The sequence below is a fragment of the Urocitellus parryii genome, chromosome 4 (genome assembly GCF_045843805.1).
Source record: "Urocitellus parryii isolate mUroPar1 chromosome 4, mUroPar1.hap1, whole genome shotgun sequence".
Classification (NCBI taxonomy): Eukaryota; Metazoa; Chordata; class Mammalia; order Rodentia; family Sciuridae; genus Urocitellus; species Urocitellus parryii.
This window is the reverse complement of record NC_135534.1, coordinates 68,194,688-68,216,155: the sequence shown is the minus strand read 5'-3', so window position 1 is coordinate 68,216,155 and position 21,468 is coordinate 68,194,688. Positions and strand designations below refer to the sequence as shown.

Genomic DNA, 21,468 nt, shown 5'->3' with positions numbered 1-21,468 from the left:
GATAAGAAAAGCCGCACAGTCGGGCATGGTGGCACACACCTGTAATCTCAGTAGCTCGGGAGGCTAAGGCAGAAGTATTTCAAGTTCAAAGCCAGCCATAGCAACTTATCGAGGCCCTAAGCAACTTAGTGAAATCCTGTCTCTAAATAAAATATAAAAAGCTCTGGGGAGAGCTGGGGTTGTGGCTCAGAGGTAGATCTCGCCTAGCATGCATGAGGCACTGGGTTCGATCCTCAGCACTACCTAAAAAAATAAATAAATAAAAAATAATAATAATAATGTTTAAAAAATGCACCAGAGATGTGGCTTAGTGGTTAAGATTCCCTGAGTTCAATCCCTGGTTTAAAAAAAAAAGAAGAGGGAGGGGAGTTGAGAGCATTAAGTGGCATTTAATTTTATTTACCTCAAGTTTATGTCTTTCAAGCTTTGAGCAGTTCCACTCATTCATAAGTTTTGGAACTTAGAGAACCCCTATGGGTCTTTCTTTCCAGATTGTGAGTCTATTTATGATCCAGTAACTATTGATCCATTAGAAAGCTAATGATGTGACTAATTATCACATTATAGTTCACTAAATGAGTTCAATCCTGTTCTCTTAATTAACCCTTATAGTAATGCCATTAGATTGGAATAAGGATCTAGTCCATTTTACAGATGAGGCAGTTAGGGCTTAGCAAGGTAGAACTCTAGCTAGTAGAGTTAGGACTTGATATTCATCCCAAATCTGCTGATACCCCAAATCTGTTTTCTTTCTCCCTTATTACCTGATCTTTCAAATCTCAAGTCTGATCCAGACTCCCTCTCAAATCTGATATTTGGTGTTTTGAAGGGAAATGGAATTTAATGACAAGAAGCAATACTGGGCCATGTTGGGAAGGTAGAGACCAGGGAGCAATAGTTCGGAAGGAAGAGATCCATTGCTGTATACCAGATCCTGTGCTAAATACTTTCCAAGTCCCATTTGATACTGGAAGTTTTCCCATGTTGGTGTTATCTATTTCTTGTTTTTACATAGGGAAACTTAGGCAACATGTAATTAAGTAACTGGTTTTACTCTCAGTTGTAGGAGGGCCTAGAATCATTTCTCTGACCCCAAAGCCTTCTGAGGAAGGCAAGCACAGAGGGTACAGAGAAGCATCATTTGGAGAGAAATAACTGATTTGGATAGAATTGAGCAAGAACTTAAATACACTGGGCTTGATCTGTGCTCATAGTCACTTTTTGTTTTGTTTCTTTTGAGGGGGGATACTGGGGATTGAACTGAGGGGCAACTCAACCATTGAGCCACATCCCCAGCCCTATTTTGTATTTTATTTAGAGATAGGGTCTCACTGAATTGCTTAGTGCCTCACTTTTGCTGAGGCTGGCTTTGAATTTAGTATCTTCCTGCCTCAGCCTTCCAAGCTCCTGGGATTACATGCATGTGCCACTGCACACGGCAATAGTCATTGTTTTCTACAGTTATTCCCTGTCCCATCTCCCTCAGAGAGACAATGCCGACAGCACAGGTTGTCTGGATGACTGACATGCTGTTAATGGTTCCTAATGTTTCATTCTTGGAAGGCTTATCTTGGGGAATGGGTTTCTGTACATAGTACATACAGTTAGTCCCTGATTTACAAATGTTGCACCTATAATTTTTGACTTTATGATACTGCAACAATATGTGTTCAGGAGAAACCTTACTTTGGATTTTGAATTTTTATATTTTCCTGAGCTAATAACATGCAGGATGATACTCTTTTGTAATACTGGTAGTAGCAGTCTATAGTCAGACATGATCAGGAGGGTAAACAGACAATACCCTACCATACTGTGTAGGTGTTACTAAACTGGGATATTTGGTAGATTAGGTGTGTTAAATGCATTTTTGACTTATGATATTTTCTATTTTTGGTGGGAGGGTTGCCAGGAATTCAACAAAGGGGCGTTTAACCACTGAGCTACATTCCCAGCACTTTTTTATATTTTATTTAGAGATAGGGTCATTAAGTTGCTTAGGGCCTTACTAAATTGCTGAGGCTGGCTTTGAACTCATAGTCCTCCTGCCTCAGCCTCCCAGGCTATTCAGATTATAGGCATGTTCCACTGCACCTGGCCTTAACTTATGATATTTTCAATTTACCCTGGGCTAATTGGGACATAACCCCATCATCAGTCAAAGAACATCTGGTATTTATTTGTTCTCATAGCACAGAGAATTTGGTGTAGGGTAATGAAGTGGTTTGCAATTTCATCAATAGGTAAACTTTCATATCTTCATATCAATTAAGATGCTTTTATTACTAGATGAAAGTCTTTTTCTTCAATTGACAAAATAATTTATTTTCTTTTCACAAGATACACTATACTGATTTTACTTTGTACTTTAAAACCTTAGTTCAGAATTAAAGCATAGACATTTTTCAAAAATTTCACTTCAGAATTTCACCTAAGAAAATGGTTTGTCTGAAGAAGTCTGTACTACTCTCAGACTGATATTTTTACTGATTATTAATTTCCTTTTCCTCATAGATCATGGAAGAAACCTACAAAATGGAGTTCATGTACAGTGGTGTAGAGAATAAGCAAATAGTGATTATACATCACATGAGACTTCAGGCCAAAGCTTTGCAGCTTATAGTAACTGCACGAACAACTCGAGGGTAAGACTGGGGTGACATTTTCCTTTCAGAGATACTTCCAAATGTACTCAGAGATCTCATCATGGTTAATAATCAGTAAACTGAGATTTAGGAAAGATTAGCTATGGGACATAAAATCTATTCATTTCTTTCCCGAGATATTTCAAGTGCTATTCATGAGTTAGAATAGATCCTTGGAAATCCAGTCATGTCTCTCTTGCTAAAAACCCTCCACTGACTGTCCATTACCTACAGCATAACACAGGACTTCATATGGCAACAAAGGACATTCTGTATGTTTCTGCACAATTAGATGTCTTTAAGAATTTAGTGCCAGAAACCACTTTTTCTTTTTGGAAGGGACTAGTAAGCTTTCTCTCCAGCAGTAAAGATGAGTAAGAAGGATGTAATGTGAAGTCAGATTACCTTTTTCAAATCCAGACTTCTTTACTTACTAGTTATTTGATTAAGGACAGATCTCTGTGCCTTATTTCCCTGACTGCAAAATGGCAGCATCTATTTCATGGGAATTCTGTGAAGCATAAATGGAAAAATACATGTAAAAACATTTAGCATGATGCATAATAAGAGCTCAATATGATAGTAGCTATAAGACTTTCTGATAATGGGAATTGCCATAATTTATCCATTCTAAGATGCATACATTTTCTTATTATAATTTCTCTGAAATCTGGTAATTTGATTTAATCTTTAAGATATCCACATACTCATTTCTAAAAAGTTTAATCCCACTGTGTTCCACTTATAACTGAGAAAAGAGAGGTACATGTGATAGTATCTGTATTTTTTATTTTTTAGATAAAACAGATGTATGCAGTTAAATATAATTGTTGTAAAAAATTAAAACATTGCAGAATATGTGAAGTTTCCCTGGCTATACACCCCTATAAAACAGCTGTAATTTCATGTGTATATTTCCAGACTTTTCCCAAGCCATATTAACAGATGTAGATTATAAATGTGTGTGTATTAACGTTAATTGACTTATAGTATACTTTACTGTTCTACCTCCTGTTAGTTTCACACTACAATATGTTGTACCTATCTTTCCATGTCACTAAAGATAATGTCTTTGATCTTTACTTATGCTATATTATTTTATAATTTCTATTTTTATACGTTCTTGCTTATTTTGTCACTTCTTGTCCCCCCCCCAATGATTGATTCCTTTGTTTTTTTTCACCCACCAGGGGTTTATCTATACCCTGATTCTCACCTAGTCAGGTGAGAGGCAGTAGTGCATTACTGTTAAAACTATGGTGCCATGTTGCTTGCCTTCAGATCTTACCTTTACACTTTGCAAACTTAGTGACCTTGGACAAGTTATTTAACACTTCATTCATTTGTTCCCATAAATTAAATAGGGATAACCAATTAATTACTAGTACCTACCTCTCATGGTTATTGTAAGAATTATTGAATCTTTTTTTTTGCTAGGGGTACTGGGGGTTGAACAGAGGGGTGCTTAAATCACTGAGCCACATCCACAGCCCTTTTTATTTTTTATTTTGAGACAGGGTCTTGCTGTGTTGCCTAGGGCTTTTCCAATTTCCTGAGGCTGGTTTTGAATTTGCAGTCCTCCTGCCTCAACCTCCCAAAACACTGGGATTACAGGTGTGTGCCACCATGCCTGGCAGGATTAGAGTCATTTTATGTAAAGCCCTTAAAATACTGCCCATCACATTCATTGTAAACACTTGGCTAATATTAATTTTATGTTACCTGATATTAGTTTTAGTGATACTATTATTACTCTTCCCACCCCGCTCCCCCAGTACTGGATATTGAACCCTGAGTCATTTTACCACTGAGCTACATCCCCAGACCTTTTTATTATTTTTTTGAGACAGGGTCTCACTTAGTTGCTGAGGCTGGACTTGAATTTATGTTCTTCCTGCCTAAACCTTCCAAGTCATTGGATTAGAGTATTCTAACATTTTTAATAAGTGCATTGTTCTGATCACCTCTCTATCTTTAAGGTGAAAGTTTTACTTATTTGTCTTATATTGTTTAAATAACTTGGAATTTCACTTTGGCTTCTTATGTTTTATAGTATATCTTATTTTAAGAATGCTTTCTTAAAATATTCATTAATCATCATAAATTTATAAGACTATATGAGTTCTATATAACTTTATAAGCTTAGCTCCAATTTGCCCACCACTATTCTTTTCATATCATAATTGCCATTTAAAAATCTCTTATTCTAATTTTTTTTTAATTTGACTAAAAATGTACTCTAGTAAGTATACTCAATTCAACTTTCCATTTCTGAAACTGCCTTTCTTTAGATCTCATACATAAGTGGAATTCTTTTGGAACACTGAAAATATTATTGAGTTGCCTTTTAGTGTTTAATAGTACAGTTAAGATGTCTGATGCCAATCTGCTTCTCTTTCCTTTTTAGATAGCTAACTTTTCTTGGCTCAAAGCTGTAAATTTTTCTTTTTCTCTTCAGAATTCAGAAATTTCACCAGGATATGTCTAGGTATGTTCTTTCAATATTGTTGCTGATTCTTGTGGGACTTTGAAGTTTCAACTTTATTTTTAGCTACCATTTTTTTCCTACCATTATTTCATTATTATTATTACTACTTCTTTTGCTACTTCTTCTGTCCACTCTAGTTTCTCATAATGGATTTTGTGTCCTTTGGAGCCATTTGCTCTGTGTTTTTTCTTTTGTAATTTCAATTTCTTTGTTTTTTCTAATATTTTATCACTTTAGTTTTCATCATTGTTCATTTTCATTTTTCATTCACTGTTCAGTTTGATTTTATTATTTTTTATTTCTAAGTGTACTTTCTTCTCTCCACTGTTTTATAGCTATTTCCTCTTGCAATGCAATATTCTTTCAAATCTTTTAGCTCTCACTGAGGTTACTTATTAGAATTATTTAAAAAAAAAAAGTTTTCTGTGCCAGCTTTGACTTTATCTTATTGAAATCTACTTGGATTTCTTTACAGCTCCTGATTTTTCTTTATAACTCAGTATTTTTTTCATATTATTTGCATACTTAGAAATGAAAGTCTAAACTAATTTAAATAAGTAATTGGCATAGCTCCCCAACAGCTGTAGGTCAGTGTTTAATTTCCCCTAGTGAGCTTTATTCACTGCTTTCCTTCCTCACCTCAAGGAAAAAGTGGGCATTCTTAATGGTAGAGACCTACTTCATATAGCATGTAGGTGAAGCAACCTGCTGTTTTGGGATTGGGGGAGAGTTCCCAAATATGTTTGTATTTTGCTGCTCAGAATCATTCTAAGCTAAGGCTTTATAAGCAGGTCAAAAAATGTTACTTCTTGGCCAAATTTCTTTCCTATGTGCCCAAGCATGGCTGGAATTCTCCCCTTCAGCCTCCTCGCTCCTTGCCAACTTTGGTGAGTTAATCTTACTATTAAATTTCAGTTCCGTTTCTTAGGCTGTATCACTTAAGAAAGTTTCAGGTAGTACACCTGGGAATATGGCTCAGAGATAGAACACTTGTATGTGGCATGTGTGTAAGTCCCTGGGTTCAATTCCCAGCACTCCCTCCCCCCCCCAAAAAAAATTTAAGTACTACCTTTCTTGGGAAAGAATTTACATAAATGTTGCTTATAGAATAGGTTTCCATTTGCCATTTCCCATTTATTCATTCAGCAAATATTTAGTGACTGCTGCTTTGCCAGGAAGTATACAATGAGGAACACAAAGTCCCTATTGTCATGGAGCTTACATTTTAGTAGAAAGTCTAAACCAGTTTAAGAACCTTGATACCATTCTCTAATATATTTTATTAAAGAAAGAGTTTTTGTTTTTTCTTGATTGGAACTTGCTTCTCCAGTGAATAATCAGTAAATGAATATAAATGGGAAGTTCATGTATTAATTACATACAAGAAAGATAAAGAAAATACACAAAGTTATGATGAATTTTATTGGTCTAGCATGTTGCCTGGATTACATTAGGTATACAATGGGTTTTTACTGAAATGAAATACTCTACGAGGCTAAAGAAGCCAAGATAGGGCTGGGATTGTGGCTCAGCGGTAGAGCCTTGGCCTAGCATGCATGGGGCCCTGGGTTTGATCCTCAGCACCACATAAAAATAAGTGAATGGGGGCTGGGGATGTGGCTCAAGCGGTAGCGCCCTCGCCTGGCATGTGTGCAGCCTGGGTTGGATCCTCAGCACCACATACAAAGATGTTGTATTTGCCGAAAACTAAAAAAAATAAATATTAAAATTCTCTCTCTCTCTCTCTCTCTGTATCAAAGAAATCCAATAAAAACATTTTTTAAAAAATAAATAAATAAATGAGTGGAATAAAGGTATTGTGCCCAACTACAACTAAAATAATAATAATAATAATAATAATAATAATAATAATAATAATAATAAAAAGAAGCCAAGATAGAGGAAGAAAGATAGTCTGTGTCTGGGGGTAAAGAAGTAAGAAAATTTGTTCCCCTTCTGCGTGAGAATTTACCTTTGATTAACTTTTCATCTGTTCTCTGGAATTCTGATAGTGCCAACTATATTAGTAGGCCATACTGGTGTAGAAAAATTGATCTCTTAGTAAATTATCTGACTAGAAGTATAAATGAACTAAGTTTCGTGATATAGATATCATCACTCTGGGCTTCACAGAATGCAGTGATTCTTTTATCTGGACATAGCTGATACAAGGAAGCTACACCTACATTAGCACCTATGGAGCATAAGACTTTTAAGCTAGGATCTTCTCCTTATCTGCCTTATGTAGATCTCTTCTCTTTGAACCCAAGCTGTCAGCTACAGAATCAAAACTCCAGGACTCTTGTGTGGACTCAAGGACTCCTGCACAAATGGGACTTGATTCTACAGTGTTAGGGGTTATGCTCTTGTCAGTTAGCCTTAGAGTCCAGTGCCAAGTGTGGCCTATGATAGTCTTTGATTTTGAGTCTGTCTTTAACCTAATGAACATTGAAGTCATTTAATTGGGCCTCCAGAGTCCTGACAGTTATTTTTCCCCGAGATCCATTAGGAGTCCTGTTACTCTGAGAGATCATTTTATAATGTAATATACTCTTTCTCCTTTCATGAATGCTTAGGTTTCTGGGACTTCTGGATCACACTCTTTAGTTTACAGATCTCACATGCAAGTTGCTTATTTACTTTGCATTTCTTTTCTGCAGAGTTGACCCTTTATATGGGATGTGTGAAAAATTTTTACAGGAAGTGGACTTTTTTCAGAGGTGAGTATTTCATAACTCCTCTGGCTTATTAAATTTTGGTTATGCAGAGAATAATTTAACAGGCACCAAGAGTGATCACAAACCAGGTTACTTGGTTTAGCCCTTGCAGGCAAGCTATTATCTATGGTAGTGCGCCGTTATTTGATATTTTCTTTAATTGTGTATAAACTTCTTTGAAGATAAAGCTTCAAAATTAAATGTACAACCAGATAATTAAAACATTGGGAATTGTTTGGATTCAGCTCTCAGCTGGGCCATAAAAATACCAGTATTATAAAGAAAACTCATAAACTGGTTGAAAGATCACACTTTCATATTTATTTATAATCTACAAAGAATTGTTCTATAATTCTGTAGGTAAGTTTTATTCTGTAGGGTAGATATTTTTCTGTTCTGTTTGAAGTGAATTAACAGATTCAATAGATGAGTGGGAAGGCTTGGTGAAGAAAGTGAGAGTTTAGGAAACGACCAAACTTGTGGTGCTGGCAGTATATGCTTTTAAAGGAATTGATTAAGTCTAATAGTTATTTCTTCTGTCTGCTGTTCCTGCCCTCTTGAACTGAGGTTTTTATGACCCTACACTTATTCTTTTTTCATTTGATGATAGCTTCCTGTAGGACTGGGTTGCATTACCACCATTCACCAGCAGGTGTTGCTCGTTAGTAAAAGGTACAGATTAGCTTGGCTCTGTGTTAGACCTCTGGATTCAAATATGAAATTTAAATTCATGTCTTACTTTTGGTTTTAGATACTTCAGAGTTTATTTTTGCATACTTGGGTTAAAGAGGTTTGGGGGAAGCTTTAAGTTGCCTAAGTTCTTCACCTGTTGTTAACTAGAGCTGCATATTTCTTAATTCAACCTCAGAGGTCCTCTGCAGGTATCATCCCTTGAGTGAATTTTTTTTAACTATCCCCTTCCAAGAGGTAGAGTACTATGGAATCAATATGAGCTGGGAATAAGTTACTTAATATTTCTGAGTCTCAATGTAACATCATCCTCTCTGAATCTCAGTGTTCCTATTGCTTGAATATAAGCTCCATTAAAACAGTTCATTTCTTCTCCTTCACTTGCTATTATATTTCCAGTACCTAGAATAGTACTTAGCACTTGATAGGTTCTAAAAACATATTTGTTAAATTAATTAAAGGATCTGTAAGAAAAAATAATTTTAACAGTCCACAGGTTTGCTGGAAGGTTTAAATACGGTCATATAAAACATTTAAGTGTATATTTGACATACAGTGTTATTCAATGGCAGTTTCTTATGATGAGCATAACATTAGGGCATAATTATCTGAATACCTGTCTGTTATAGTTGTGAACTTTGAGCTCCTCCCACTTTAACACTCGACCTACTTCAGGGGTTGGCAGGTGTCTGAGGCTCAGCCTGTGATGAATGAATGCATAGTCAGTTGCTTCTCTTTGTTCCTCCAGGTGTTTCATCGCTGATTTGCCCCATTTGCAGGATAGCTTTGTGGATAAACTTCTTGACCTTATGCCCCGACTCATGACATCCAAACCTGCTGAAGTGGTCAAAATTCTACAGACCATGCTGCGTCAGAGTACTTTCTTGCACCTCCCGCTTCCAGAGCAGGTCAGGGTCTACATCCTGCCCCTTCAGACCAAATCTGTCCAGATATGAAAACTATCTACTGTGGTGAGCTTCTTTTATTAGTGGAGCAGCTGCTAAGCCCCTTCCTGTAATTGGCTCCTGCATACCCACCTATTAGATACTAAGACTGTTTTGTTACCCGAGCTTGACCTGGCATTTGAGTCATCATATTTTCTTGTTGCTTATAGATCCATAAAGCCTCTGCTACCATCATTGAGCCAGCAGGAGAATCAGATAATCCTTTGCGGTTTACATCTGGGTTGGTGGTGGCCTTGGATGTTGATGCAACCCTGGAACACGTGCAGGATCCTCAGAACACTGTGAAGGTCCAGGTCTGTTAGGTTTTGGTTCATATGGAACTTTAGAGTGACCTTATATTGAAGCATTTAATTTTAGTATCCCTCTTTATCCAAGAGGTTGAAACCGGGAAAGGAGAAGAGATGGAAATGAACCCTTGTGGAAAAGAGCCTGGGCTTGAAACTGTGCTGCTGAGCAACTCTTACTTGGTAGAGCAAGTTAGATTAAACTCTAAGCCTTATGGGCTGGGGTTGTGGCTCACCAGTAGAGCACTTGCCCAGCATATTCAAAGTCCTGGGTTTGATCCTTAGCACAACATAAAAATAAATAAATAATTTAAAAATTACAAAAAACTCTTAAGCCTTATACAACTGACAAATAGAAATAGTTGACATTGAAATGGAATGACGTATATTAGGTCCCCAGTACCCAGCAAACGTTTAATGAATGATCTGGCCCTTTCTATTCTATAACATGAGGTTAAGACGTGATCCTTTTTAATACCAACCCCACTCTTCCTATTCCCCCCAAAAAAGCCTGGGCACAGAGGTACTCACCTTTACTCAGGAGACTAGGAAGGGAGCATTGTTTGAGTACAGGAGTTCAAGGCCAGCCTTCGTAACATCTCAAAAAGTAAAAAGGAAAAAAAAAGACTTGATATTTTATTACAGCAATTTGTAAATGACAAGTCTTTTTCAGGCTTTAGGTATATAGGTAGGTCAACTGGCAAACAGAATGTATGGGTGGGAAAAAGCAATCACTAGGAAATATTTTTTCCCAAGTTAGATATATTAGAAACACATGAATGTTATAGTAGATCTGCTAATCAATTCACATTTTGCACCCATCCATCCTTCCATCCGTTCGTGCATTAGTGCTTATTCTATCACACATGCTAAGCGCTGTGGTTGCCAAGTAAATATCTCATAGTTCTGCCTACAATCCCAGCAGGAGGCTGAGGAAGGAAGATTACAAGTTCAAGGCCAGCCTCAGCAACTTATCGGGGCCATAAATAATTCAGTGAGACCCTGTCTCTAAATAAAATATTAAAAAGAACTGGGGATGTGGCTCAGTTCACTCCTTAGTACCAATAAATAAATAAATGGATGAATGAATGAATGAATGAATGAGAATATAGCTTAGTAAAAAGTGCCCCTGAGTTCAATCCTCAATACTATCCTCTGACCCCCAAAGAAGTCACAGTTCTTGCTCTTAGGATGCTCCCAGTTGCATTAGGAGACAGACAAATGCATGGGCAATTATGAAACAAAAGTTCAGTGATTAGATAAATTAACACCAGAGAAGTTAATATGATTACTGTGATGGAGGCTAATAAAAGGAACTGCTTTGTGGAGATGCTGGCGTATGGTGGGATTTAAAAGGATGATAACAACAAAGAAGGGCCAAAGGAGGTGTTCTAGACAGAAGGTGTGAGTGCAAACGGGTATGGGCACTGGCAGTAAGTACAATCAGAGGGCAGAAAAATAGTCTGGAGCATGCAGGGAAGCCTTCTTGAAGGAGGTAAGGATGCATCAGGCCTTGAAGATGGTATTTTTTGGCTATGGTGACAATAGGAGAACATGACTCTGACTTCCCAGCAGGAATTTTACAAATCATGAGACCTACAGAGAATTAATTCTGTGCTAGCTCTGAAGTTGTTCTGCATTGCCCCCCGCCCCTGCCACCCCTTAGTGTTCATCCCAGCTGTTCTTTAGAATCTCAGCATTAGAGAATACTGATGAATAATCTGCAACAATTAAATCAGAATCCTCTGAGCTCATAAGTGATATTTTTCAAGAGTTTATAGGTAATTCTTTTGGGCAGTCAGCAATTCTAATGAGAAGCACTGTTTCACAATTCCCTGAAAAAAAGTTTCTAGACCAACTAAGCATAAATGAGGTTGTAGATAGTCTAGCAGATGACCCTTAAATAATCTATCTCCTGAAAACTCCCCTTTGTAGCACCTCCCCTGCAGGCGTGGGCAAACTGATGCCTCTGCTGGTGGGAGCTGGGACTCTTACTGCCCTGTCATGCAACAGCTTCAGTGGTTTGAAAGTGCTGTAGAGTATAACTACCATACCCTGCCATCTCCTTTGTTCTATCTAGGTACTATTTTAAGTATAAGACATATAGCAGTAAATATCCCTCAGAAAATATATGGAGATTACATTCTTTTTTTAAAATATTTACTTTTTAGGTTTTTTTTAGATAGACACAATATATTTTATTTTTATGTGGTTCTGAGGATCGAACCCTTCCCCACACAAGCCAGGTGAGCGCACTACCACTTGAGCCACATCCCCAACCCCAAGAAATTACATTCTTTATTAAAAGTATGTTTGTTTTTTAAAGTAGGCTTTCTAGGAACTCCATTTAATAACATTTTGTAGCCTAGTGCAGGTTACTATATTTTACCTAATGCTGATAGGAGATGTAGTTTTTAGTTGTTCCGAAATTCAGAATATAAATCATACTGTCTGTTTTCTTCTCCTGACCTCCATGAGCCACAGCTTTCTCAGCTGCCCTCTTGGGCATAGTAGAGAAGTGAAGGAAAGCTTCCATCAGCTTTCTCACAGAGGAATTGAAGCCTTTCACCAAGAGCAGTTTTGTTGAGAATGCTGGGAGGTTCTTCTACCTTTGTTATTTTCCTTCTCTTGCTCATCCCTGTGTCAGCCCTCCTCCACCCCTCTTTTTAAAAATTAAAGCCCACCTACTTATCTCTAAAGATAACAAGGATCAGGAAGCTGGGATATTGGACTTTTCTGCTGTCATAGGTTTGAGGCACAGAGCCTGGAAGTAGATTGAGGAGAAGCAGCTTAAAGAAAGAAGGGTAACTGGATGCAATGGTGCATGTCTGCAGTCCCAGATTCTCAGGAGGCTGAGACAGAATCATTTGAGCCCAGGAAATTGGGGCTGTATTGTGCTCTGCCTATCAGTTGTTTGTACTAAGAATCAGTAATGGGATTGTGCTTATGAACAGCCACTGCACTGCAGCCTGTGTGACATGGTGAGACCCGATCCCTTAAGTTAAAAAAAGAAAGAAAGAAGGGTAGAATCAGGGAGGCCTGAGAGGAGATAAAAGGTTTATGGTAAATGGTCAGAGATAGGCTTCCCAAAATCCAAAATTGAAAGAACTGTGCAGTTCTCCACTGTGCCCTTATCAGTATATTTATATGGAGCAGGTCCTATGTGGCACTAGGATCATTTTTATATGTTCCTATATTCATTTGTATGCCATGCCATGGAATAGGTCTTCTACATGGGTTTCTGGGAGGCCCCAGGATGTAGAGGAAAGAACTCTGTCCATGTGAGATGTGAAGATCTGGCCAGTGATTGGTTCAGACCCTTCTTGAAGTCCTTTCTCTTTAGAAAGAGACAGATAAATGCCTTCTTTGCTGCTTGAAATCTAGTGCAGAAAATACAGTTGACAAAAATTTCTGCATACATGCTGATTGTGGTGGATGCTGGTCCCTCATGGGATTCACAGCCAAGGAGGGAAGATCATTCTGCCTTGTGGTACTTGGGAGGGTTTTCAGAAATTCAAGAGATGTTTACTGGACATTGCTTTGTGCTGGGGCAGCAGCTACAGAGATGTCTATAGTGTTGCTCTTGCCTCAAGGAGCTTTGCTTTATAAAGGCTGGTGTCATTTTTCTTCTCATGTTTTATGGTTCACTGCCACCATCAAGTTTTCTTAATTGTTCTTTCTTCTGCCTTTTGTTTTTCTTTTCATTTTTGGTATCTCTTAGGTCTTATATCCAGATGGTCAAGCTCAGATGATCCACCCCAAACCAGCAGACTTCCGAAATCCTGGCCCAGGGCGTCACCGTCTCATCACTCAAGTGTACCTCTCCCATACCGCTTGGACAGGTAAGGAGTCAGGGACCTGGGGATTATGCTCCTAGAGATTACACTCAACCTTTAGCATTTGTTTTTTAGTTTGAGGGAAAAAATACATGTTTGAATCATGTACTGAGGATTGAATGTGATTCTTTAGGGAGTTCATAACATCAAACTGGGTACATTTGAACTAATTTGCTATACTGATTGCACAAGCAGTGAGATTCTTGTAGAAGAGGTTATAGTGGAATGGAGTTTCATGGAAAGAGCCTTGGCTGGACACCAGGAGAATGCATGTTGTTCTGACTTTGCCACCAGTTTGCTGCATGACCTCGGGCAAGTCTGAGTCTGTTTCTTTCCTCCGCTTAAAAAAAGGTGGTGATTCTCAACCAATAAATTAATTGTGAGGATTACTCCCTCTGGAAATTACAGTTTCATTTCCTTATGAAAAATTTAAAACCACTGTCTCTTTGTCTATGAACAGTTCAATTAATTCCCCTGAAACAAGTAAAATGACACATAACTTCCCATCCCTCCCACACATGGATGGTCTATAGAGTGATGCAGAGCAAGGGGATCTGTTAATACAGTAACTGAATGGAATATGCACAGTTGGTGAAAGGACAGAGATGTCATACAAGTTTATTTTTTTATTCTTTTTTTCCCCTTTAATCTGGGAGAAATCAAATGCAAAAGACATTTTATTCAAACCTATAAGTTTGCTTTGGAAAACTTAAAAAGAGACTCAGACTGCAAAACCTAAAACATGGGGCTGAATTGACCTTGGTGATATTTCCTGAATCATTGAAGATGAGACAGGGTCTCACTGAGTTGCTTAATACCTTGCCATTGCTGAGGCTGGCTTTGAACCCTTGATCCTCCTGTCTTAGCCTCCCGAGCCACTGAGATTACAGGTGTGCACCACTGTGCCCAGCCACATCAGATGTTTTCTTATTTAAAATTACTTGTTTGAGATTCTCTCCCATTAGAATGTAGCCTCCAATGCAGCAGGAAACTTGCTCATCTGTAATTCTGTATCCCTGGTGCCTATACGTCCTATGTCCTTAGTTCGTGACATGCAGTAGGCCCTCAACAAATAGTGAAAACAGAATGCATGATTTTAAAAAATTTTTTAAATTTATTTTAATTAGTTATACATTACAGTAGACTATCTTTTCTATCCCCATATCCCCTCCCCTCCCCTCCCATCACTTCCCTCTACGTAATCTAAGGTAACGCTATTCTTCCCTAGTGCCCCCACCTTATTGTGAATTAGCATCTGCATATTAGAGAAAACATTTGGTCTTTGGTTTTGTGGGATTGGCTTATTTCGCTTAGCATGATATTCTCCAACTCCAACCATTTACTGGCAAATGCCATAATTTTACTCTTCTTGAAAGCTGAGTAATATTTCATTGAGTATATATACCACATTTTCTTTATCCATTCATCTATTGAGGGACACCTAGGTTGGTTCCATAGACTAGCTATTGTGAATTGAGCTGCTATAAACATTCATGTGGCTGCATCACTATAGAATGCTGAATATAAGTCCTTTGGGTATAAACCAAGGAGTGGAATACTTGGGTCAAATAGTGGTTCCATTCCCAATTTTCAGAGGAATCTCCATACTGCTTTCTGTAGTGGTTGCACCAGTTTGCAGTCCCACCAGCAATGTATGAGTGTACCTTTTTCACCACATCCTTGCCAACATTTATTGTTGCCGGTATTCTTTTTTTTTTTAATTATTTTTTAGTTGTAGTTGGACACAGTACCTTTATTTCACTTATTTATTTTTATATGGTGCTGAGGATTAAACCCAGGGTCTTGCACATGTGAGGCAAGTGCTTTACCACTGAGCCACACCCCAGACCTGTTGCCTGTATTCTTGATAATTGCCATTCTGACTGGAGTGGGATGCAATCTTAGAGTAGTTTTGATTTGCATTTCTCTAATTGCTAGAGGTGTTGAACACTTTTTCATACATTCATTTATCAATTGTATTTCTTCTTCTGTAAGGTGTCTGTTGAGTTCCTTAGCATATTTATTGATTCGGTTATTTGTTTTTTGGTGTTAAATTTTTTGAGTTCTTTACATATCCTAGAGATTAATGCTTTATCAGAGGTGCATGTAGGAAAGATTTTCTCCCAATCTGTATGCTCTCTCTTCACTTTATTAATTGTTTCCTTTGCTGAGAAGAAACTTTTTCATTTGAATCAATCCCATTTAGTTATTCTTGATTTTACTTCTTGCTCTTTTAGGAGTTTTGTTAAGGAAGTCAGATCCTAGGTCAACGTGGTGAAGATTTGGACTTATTTTTTCTTCTATTAGGCACAGGGTCTCTGGTCTAGTGCCTAAATCTTTGATCTACTTTGAGTTGATTTTTGTACAGGGTGAGAGAGAGAGAGGTTTAATTTCGTTTTGCTACATATGGATTTCCAGTTTTGCCAGCACCATTTGTTGAATAGGCTATCTTTTGCTCCAGTGAATTTTTTTTTTTTTGGCACCTTTGTCTAGTATGACATAACCATATTTATATGGGTTTGTCTCTGTGTACTCTATTCTGTACCAGTGGTCTACAAGTCTGTTTTGGTGCCAATACCATGATGTTTTTATTATTATAGCTCTGTAGTGTAGTTTAAGGTCTGATATAGTGATGCCTCCTGTTTCAGTTTTGTTGGGAAGGAGTGCTTTAGCTATTCTGGGTCTCTTATTTTTCCAAATAAATTCCATGATTGCATTTTCTATTTCTGTGAAGAATGTCCTTGGGATTTTAATAGGAATTGCATTAAATCTGTATCACTCTTTTGGTAGTATGGCCATTTTGACAATATTAATTCTGCCCAACCAGGAACATGAGAGATCTTTCCATCTTCTGAGGTTTTCTTCAATTTCTTTCTTAAGTATTCTATAGTTTTCATTGTAGAGGTCTTTTACCTCTTCTGTTAGACTGATTCCCATTTTATTTATTTATTTATTTATTTTTGAGTCTATTGTGAATAGAGTAGTTTTCCTAATTTCTGTTTCAGTAGATTCATCCCTGATTTATAGGAATGCATTTGATTTATGGGTGTTGATTTTATATCCTGCTACTTTGCTGAATTCATTTATTAGTTTTCTGGTGGAATTTTTTTGGATCTTCTAGATATAGAATTATGTCATCAGCAAACGGTGATAGTTTGAATTCTTCTTTACCTATTTGTATCCCTTTAATTTCTTTCTTTTGTCTACTTGCTCTGGCTAGAGTTTCAAGGATGATGTTGAATAGAAGTGGTGAAAGAGGTCATCATTGTCTTGTTCCAGTTTTTAGCAGGAATGCTCTCAATGTTTCTCCATTTAGAATGATGCTGGCCTTGGGTTTAGCATATATAGTATTTTACAATGTTGAGGCATGTTCCTACTATCCGTAGTTTTTCTAATGTTTTGAACATGAAGGCGTGCTATATTTTGTCAGATGCTTTTTCTGCATCTGTTGAGATAATCATATAATTCTTATTTTTAAGTCTATTAATATGATAAATTACTTTTATTGATTTGCATATGTTGAATCAACAGCCCTGCATCCCTGGGATGAATCCCACTTGATTGTGGTGCACTATCTTTTTAATATGTAGGCCAACATGGTAAAGATTAATATGTACGTGATTTGCCAGAGTTTTATTGAGAATTTTTGCATCTATGTTCATCAGGGATATTGGTCTGGAGTTTTCTTTCCTTCATGTGTCTTTGTTTGGTCATAGAATGAGTTTGTAAGGGTTCCCTCCTTTTCTATTCATGAAATACTTTGAGGAGTATTGGTGTTAATTTTTCTTTGAAAGTCTTGTAGAACTCAGCTGAGAATCCATCTGGGCTTTTCTTGGTTCATAGGCTTTTGATGGAGTTTTCTATTTCATCACTTGAAATTGATCTGTTTAAATCTTGTATGACCTTCTTATTCAGTTTTGGTAGGTCACATGTCTCTAGAAATTTGTCTAGAAAAATGTCTTTGATATTTTCTATTTTATTACAGTATTAATTTTCAAAATAGTTTCTTATTATCTTCTGTATTTTAAACATGTCTGTTGTGATATTTCCTTCTTCATCTTATATTTTAGTAATTTGAGTTTTCTCTCTTTTTCTCTTTGTTAGCTTGGCCAGGGGTTTATCTGTTTTATTTATTTTTTCAAAGAACCAACTTTTTGTGTTGTCCATTTTTTTAATTGTTTCTTTTGTTTCAGTTTCATTAATTTCAGCTCAGATTTTAATTATTTCCTGTCTTCTGCTTTTGTTGTTTATTTGTTCTTCTTTTTGTAGGTCTTTGAGACCTAGTGTTAGGTCATTTATTTGTTGACTTTTTATTCTTTTAATGAATGCACTCAATGTAATAAACTTTCCTCTTAGTACTGCCTTTATAGTGTCCCAGTGATTTTGATATGTTGTATCAGTGTTTTCATTTACCTCTAAGAATTTTTTTTATTTCATCCTTGATTTCTTCTACAATCCATTCATCTTTAATTATGTATTATTTAGTCTCCATTTGTTATAGTAGCTTCTATCTTTTATTTTATTGTTGGTTTTTAATTTCATTCCATTGTGGTCTGATAGAATGCAGGGTATTATCTCTCTTTTTTTTTTTTTTAACTAAGAGTTGCTTTGTGGCATACTATATGTCTATTTCAGAGAAGGAGCCATGTGCTGTTGAGAAGAAAGTAGATTTGTTCGTCGATGGATGAAATATTTCCATATATGTCTGTTAAGTCTAAATTTTTGATTGTATTATTTAGTTCTATAGTTTATTTTTTTAATACTTATTTTTTAGTTGTATACAATACTTCATTTTGTTTATTTATTTTTATGTGGTGCTGAGGATTGAACCCAGGGCCTCGCACATGCTAGGTGAGTGCACTACCGCTGAGCCACAACCCCAGCCCCAATATAGTTTCTTTTTTTAAATAATTTTTAGTTGTAGTTGGACACAATACCTTTATTTATTTTTATGTGGTGCTGAGGATGGAACCTGGGGCCTCACATGTGCTAGGCGAACACTCTTATGTCTGAGCCACAACCCCAGCCCCTCTATAGTTTCCTTATTTAGTTTTTGTTTAGAAGATCTGTCCAGTAGTGAGAGAGGTGTGTTAAAGTCACCCATGGAATGCATGATTTTAATTGGCAGTTAAAATTCATTCAATTCTTAGACCAACTCTGTGGTGGGAATTAGTGTTTTCTTCATTTCATGGGTATATAAACAGAGCCATATGGCTGCTTAGCAATGGTGCCAAAGCTGGCACGCAGATGTCCTAGCTCCCAATCCCTTGCTCCTTCACTCTACCATGCTCCCTTCTTCCCTGGGACTGGAAAGAGAAACGTGTTCTCATTCTAAATGTGCTTACATCTCCTTTGTCCTTATCCAGGAGAGATTTTTGCCTGGAATTTGTAGGGAACTCCTTTAGTCCCTCTGCAGCTCTCCACTGGGGCTGCTTCTCTGGGAGAAAGGATGCTGCCATGCAGGAAACTGAGTCCCATCAGCCAACTTTCAAAGTCTGCCTCCCTTGCTATGTGAGCCTGAAGAAAAATCTTTCATTTTTCTTATATTTAAAATGGAAATTAGAATGTATAAGATATTCTTCCAGGCATGTTGAATTATATGATTTATCCCAGAGATCATTTGTCTCTCACACTCTTTTATTGTCTCTTTTCTCTCCGTTTTTCCTGTGGCATTGAATCGCCATTCTTATGAAATTCTGATAAGTGAAGGCAAAAATGCCCCTGTGGGGTAAGTTCTATATACACTCCTTCTGACTTTACCATGATATGGCTCCTTGGAAATGCTGTGAGGGCCACATCTGTGGTTGTGGTTGGCTGTGTGAGATAGAGTAGGAGAGTGTGGTGGGACAGCTGATGCTGGTACCTGCCCTGGCTCCACCCTGTGTGGAAGATTCTGCTGGAGTCTGGAACTAGAGAGTAATGCTGGTGTCATTACGTACCCACTGGTCCATGGCATAAAGCCCCCATATGATGTGGGTATGTGCATACTATAGGATTGGTAAATGGCGGTAGAGTCTGCTCTCAGGTCTGATGCTGAACTCTCAGGTTGACATGTTTGCTCTGCCTTGGCTGCCTGTAAATCTTTCCATTACTGAGGATAGCAATCTAGTCTCTGTTCTGACTTCTAGAGAGAAGTCTGGAAATGACAGAAATAGGCTGAGGAGTCATTGAGAAGTCCTGAAGCCTCTCCCTTGTTCATTTAGATCAACCCAAGTCACTCCTGTTCTTTGAACTTCTTAGCTTGAGGCTTGTCTTTAACTCTTATACCTTTTTCACAATTTGTGCCAAAGAAAGGAGGATATCCCAAGTTGAATCTGTTCCTGGCCTTTCCACTTGCCTTTAGCTTTTTCTGAAATCTTTTTCTCCTTTTTCAGTAAGGAAGCCATGTGGTTAATAGAAAGATTAATTGCCTCACTTTGTATACTGGGCTCAAATTCTGTCACAGGTGTGGATTTGGGCAGCCACTTAGAACCTCTCTGAGCTGCAGAATTTTTTTTCAAGATTGTGACAATCTTTCTTTCATGATGTGGCAGGGTAAGAATTCCTGGGGTGTGTGCTTGGCACAGATCAGGTGTTGTATTACAGAGCCTTCTTGCACTCCCTTCTCAGTACGCAAACCCTTGATGAGAGCAGACTGCACTCCATGGCAGCCATCTCTGTCTCCTCAACCAAACAGCTAGCAACTTGCAGGGACCTCTTATTTATTCTCTCTGGGGCCCGCCATGTACAGTCACTAGGTCAGCATTGTAATTATAATATGGAGAAAAAAAGATTTTCTGACACTATTTTAAGTCCCCACAAAACATGTTTTTTTCACTGGTGAAAAAATTTTGGCAAAACTGCTTCCCATTTAAAGCCTTCTCCAATAAGAAAACAGAATCCTTGGTGCATACAGCCCAAAATCTTAAAATTGAACTGTTTACCTAGGTATAAGAATAGGCCCCAGATACTTTGTGGCTTCTGTTCTGATGCTGGCCTCTATAGAAGTTGTTCAGCTTGCCCTTGGATTGCTCTCAGGTCATCTCCTTCGCTATGGCTGTGAGCTGCAGGGAGCCCACAAGACCCAAGGAGAACATGGCAGTGGAGCATCACATCTGTAGACTTGGGGATTAGCTGCACAGGATTCAGACTGGGAACTTTTTTTTCCCCCCAGCTTAATTTTTTACTCCCTCTGGTATTAGGGATTGAACCCACAGGTGGTCTACCACTGAGCCACTTCTTATTTTTTTGAGACAGGATCTCACGAAATTGCTGGGATGACCTCAGACTTGTGATCCTCCTGCCTCATCCTCCTAGGTAGCTGGGATTACAGACATGTGCCACCATGCCCAGCTGAGAAAGTGGTCTCCCCCCCAACCCCCGCCCAGGGGGCAGTTGAAGGTTGCAGACTGATGAAGAAATGTTTTTGAAACCCTGTTGTTTCAATTTTTGATGTTGCTTTTTCATGCTATTTCATTCCAATCCCTAGCAGTTGCCCAGTCATAGAGGATTTCTTTTTTCTTTTTTCCAGAACCATGCCAGGTGGAAGTAAGACTGCTGCTGGCCTACAACTCCAGTGCTCGAATTCCAAAATCCCCCTGGATGGAGGGTAGTGAGGTATCACCACAGGTGGAGACAAGCATCGAGGGCACCATCCCTTTCAGCAAACCTGTGAAAGTCTACATCATGCCCAAACCTGCACGGCGCTGATTCACAAGAGGTCTTCACAGCCATGGTCCAGAAGGTCCTTCTTAAAGCCAGAAGCCTGGAGAACTCCACCTGGAATTGGCTTGTGGGCATGTGACCGTTACAGACTTACTTGGTGTCACACAGAATAAATTATTATTTTTTCATTAAAATAACT

The 21,468-nt window shown here is 37.9% G+C and overlaps 1 protein-coding gene across 2 annotated transcripts in view; it reads left to right on the top strand.

Annotated features, from left to right (window-relative positions):
* Ints4 (integrator complex subunit 4) overlaps window positions 1-21,468 on the top strand; it is a 112,229-nt gene extending 90,761 nt beyond the window's left edge. The window contains exons 18-24 of one of the 2 annotated variants that reach the window (XM_026387279.2): window positions 2,515-2,645; window positions 5,104-5,133; window positions 7,794-7,853; window positions 9,289-9,448; window positions 9,655-9,798; window positions 13,511-13,631; window positions 21,136-21,468. In XM_026387279.2, the coding sequence (XP_026243064.1) occupies window positions 2,515-2,645; window positions 5,104-5,133; window positions 7,794-7,853; window positions 9,289-9,448; window positions 9,655-9,798; window positions 13,511-13,631; window positions 21,136-21,314 (825 nt within the window). In that variant the 3' untranslated portion in view covers window positions 21,315-21,468. The remainder of the gene's footprint in view (window positions 1-2,514; window positions 2,646-5,103; window positions 5,134-7,793; window positions 7,854-9,288; window positions 9,449-9,654; window positions 9,799-13,510; window positions 13,632-21,135) is intronic. The other variant, XM_026387280.2, reaches the window with a different exon arrangement.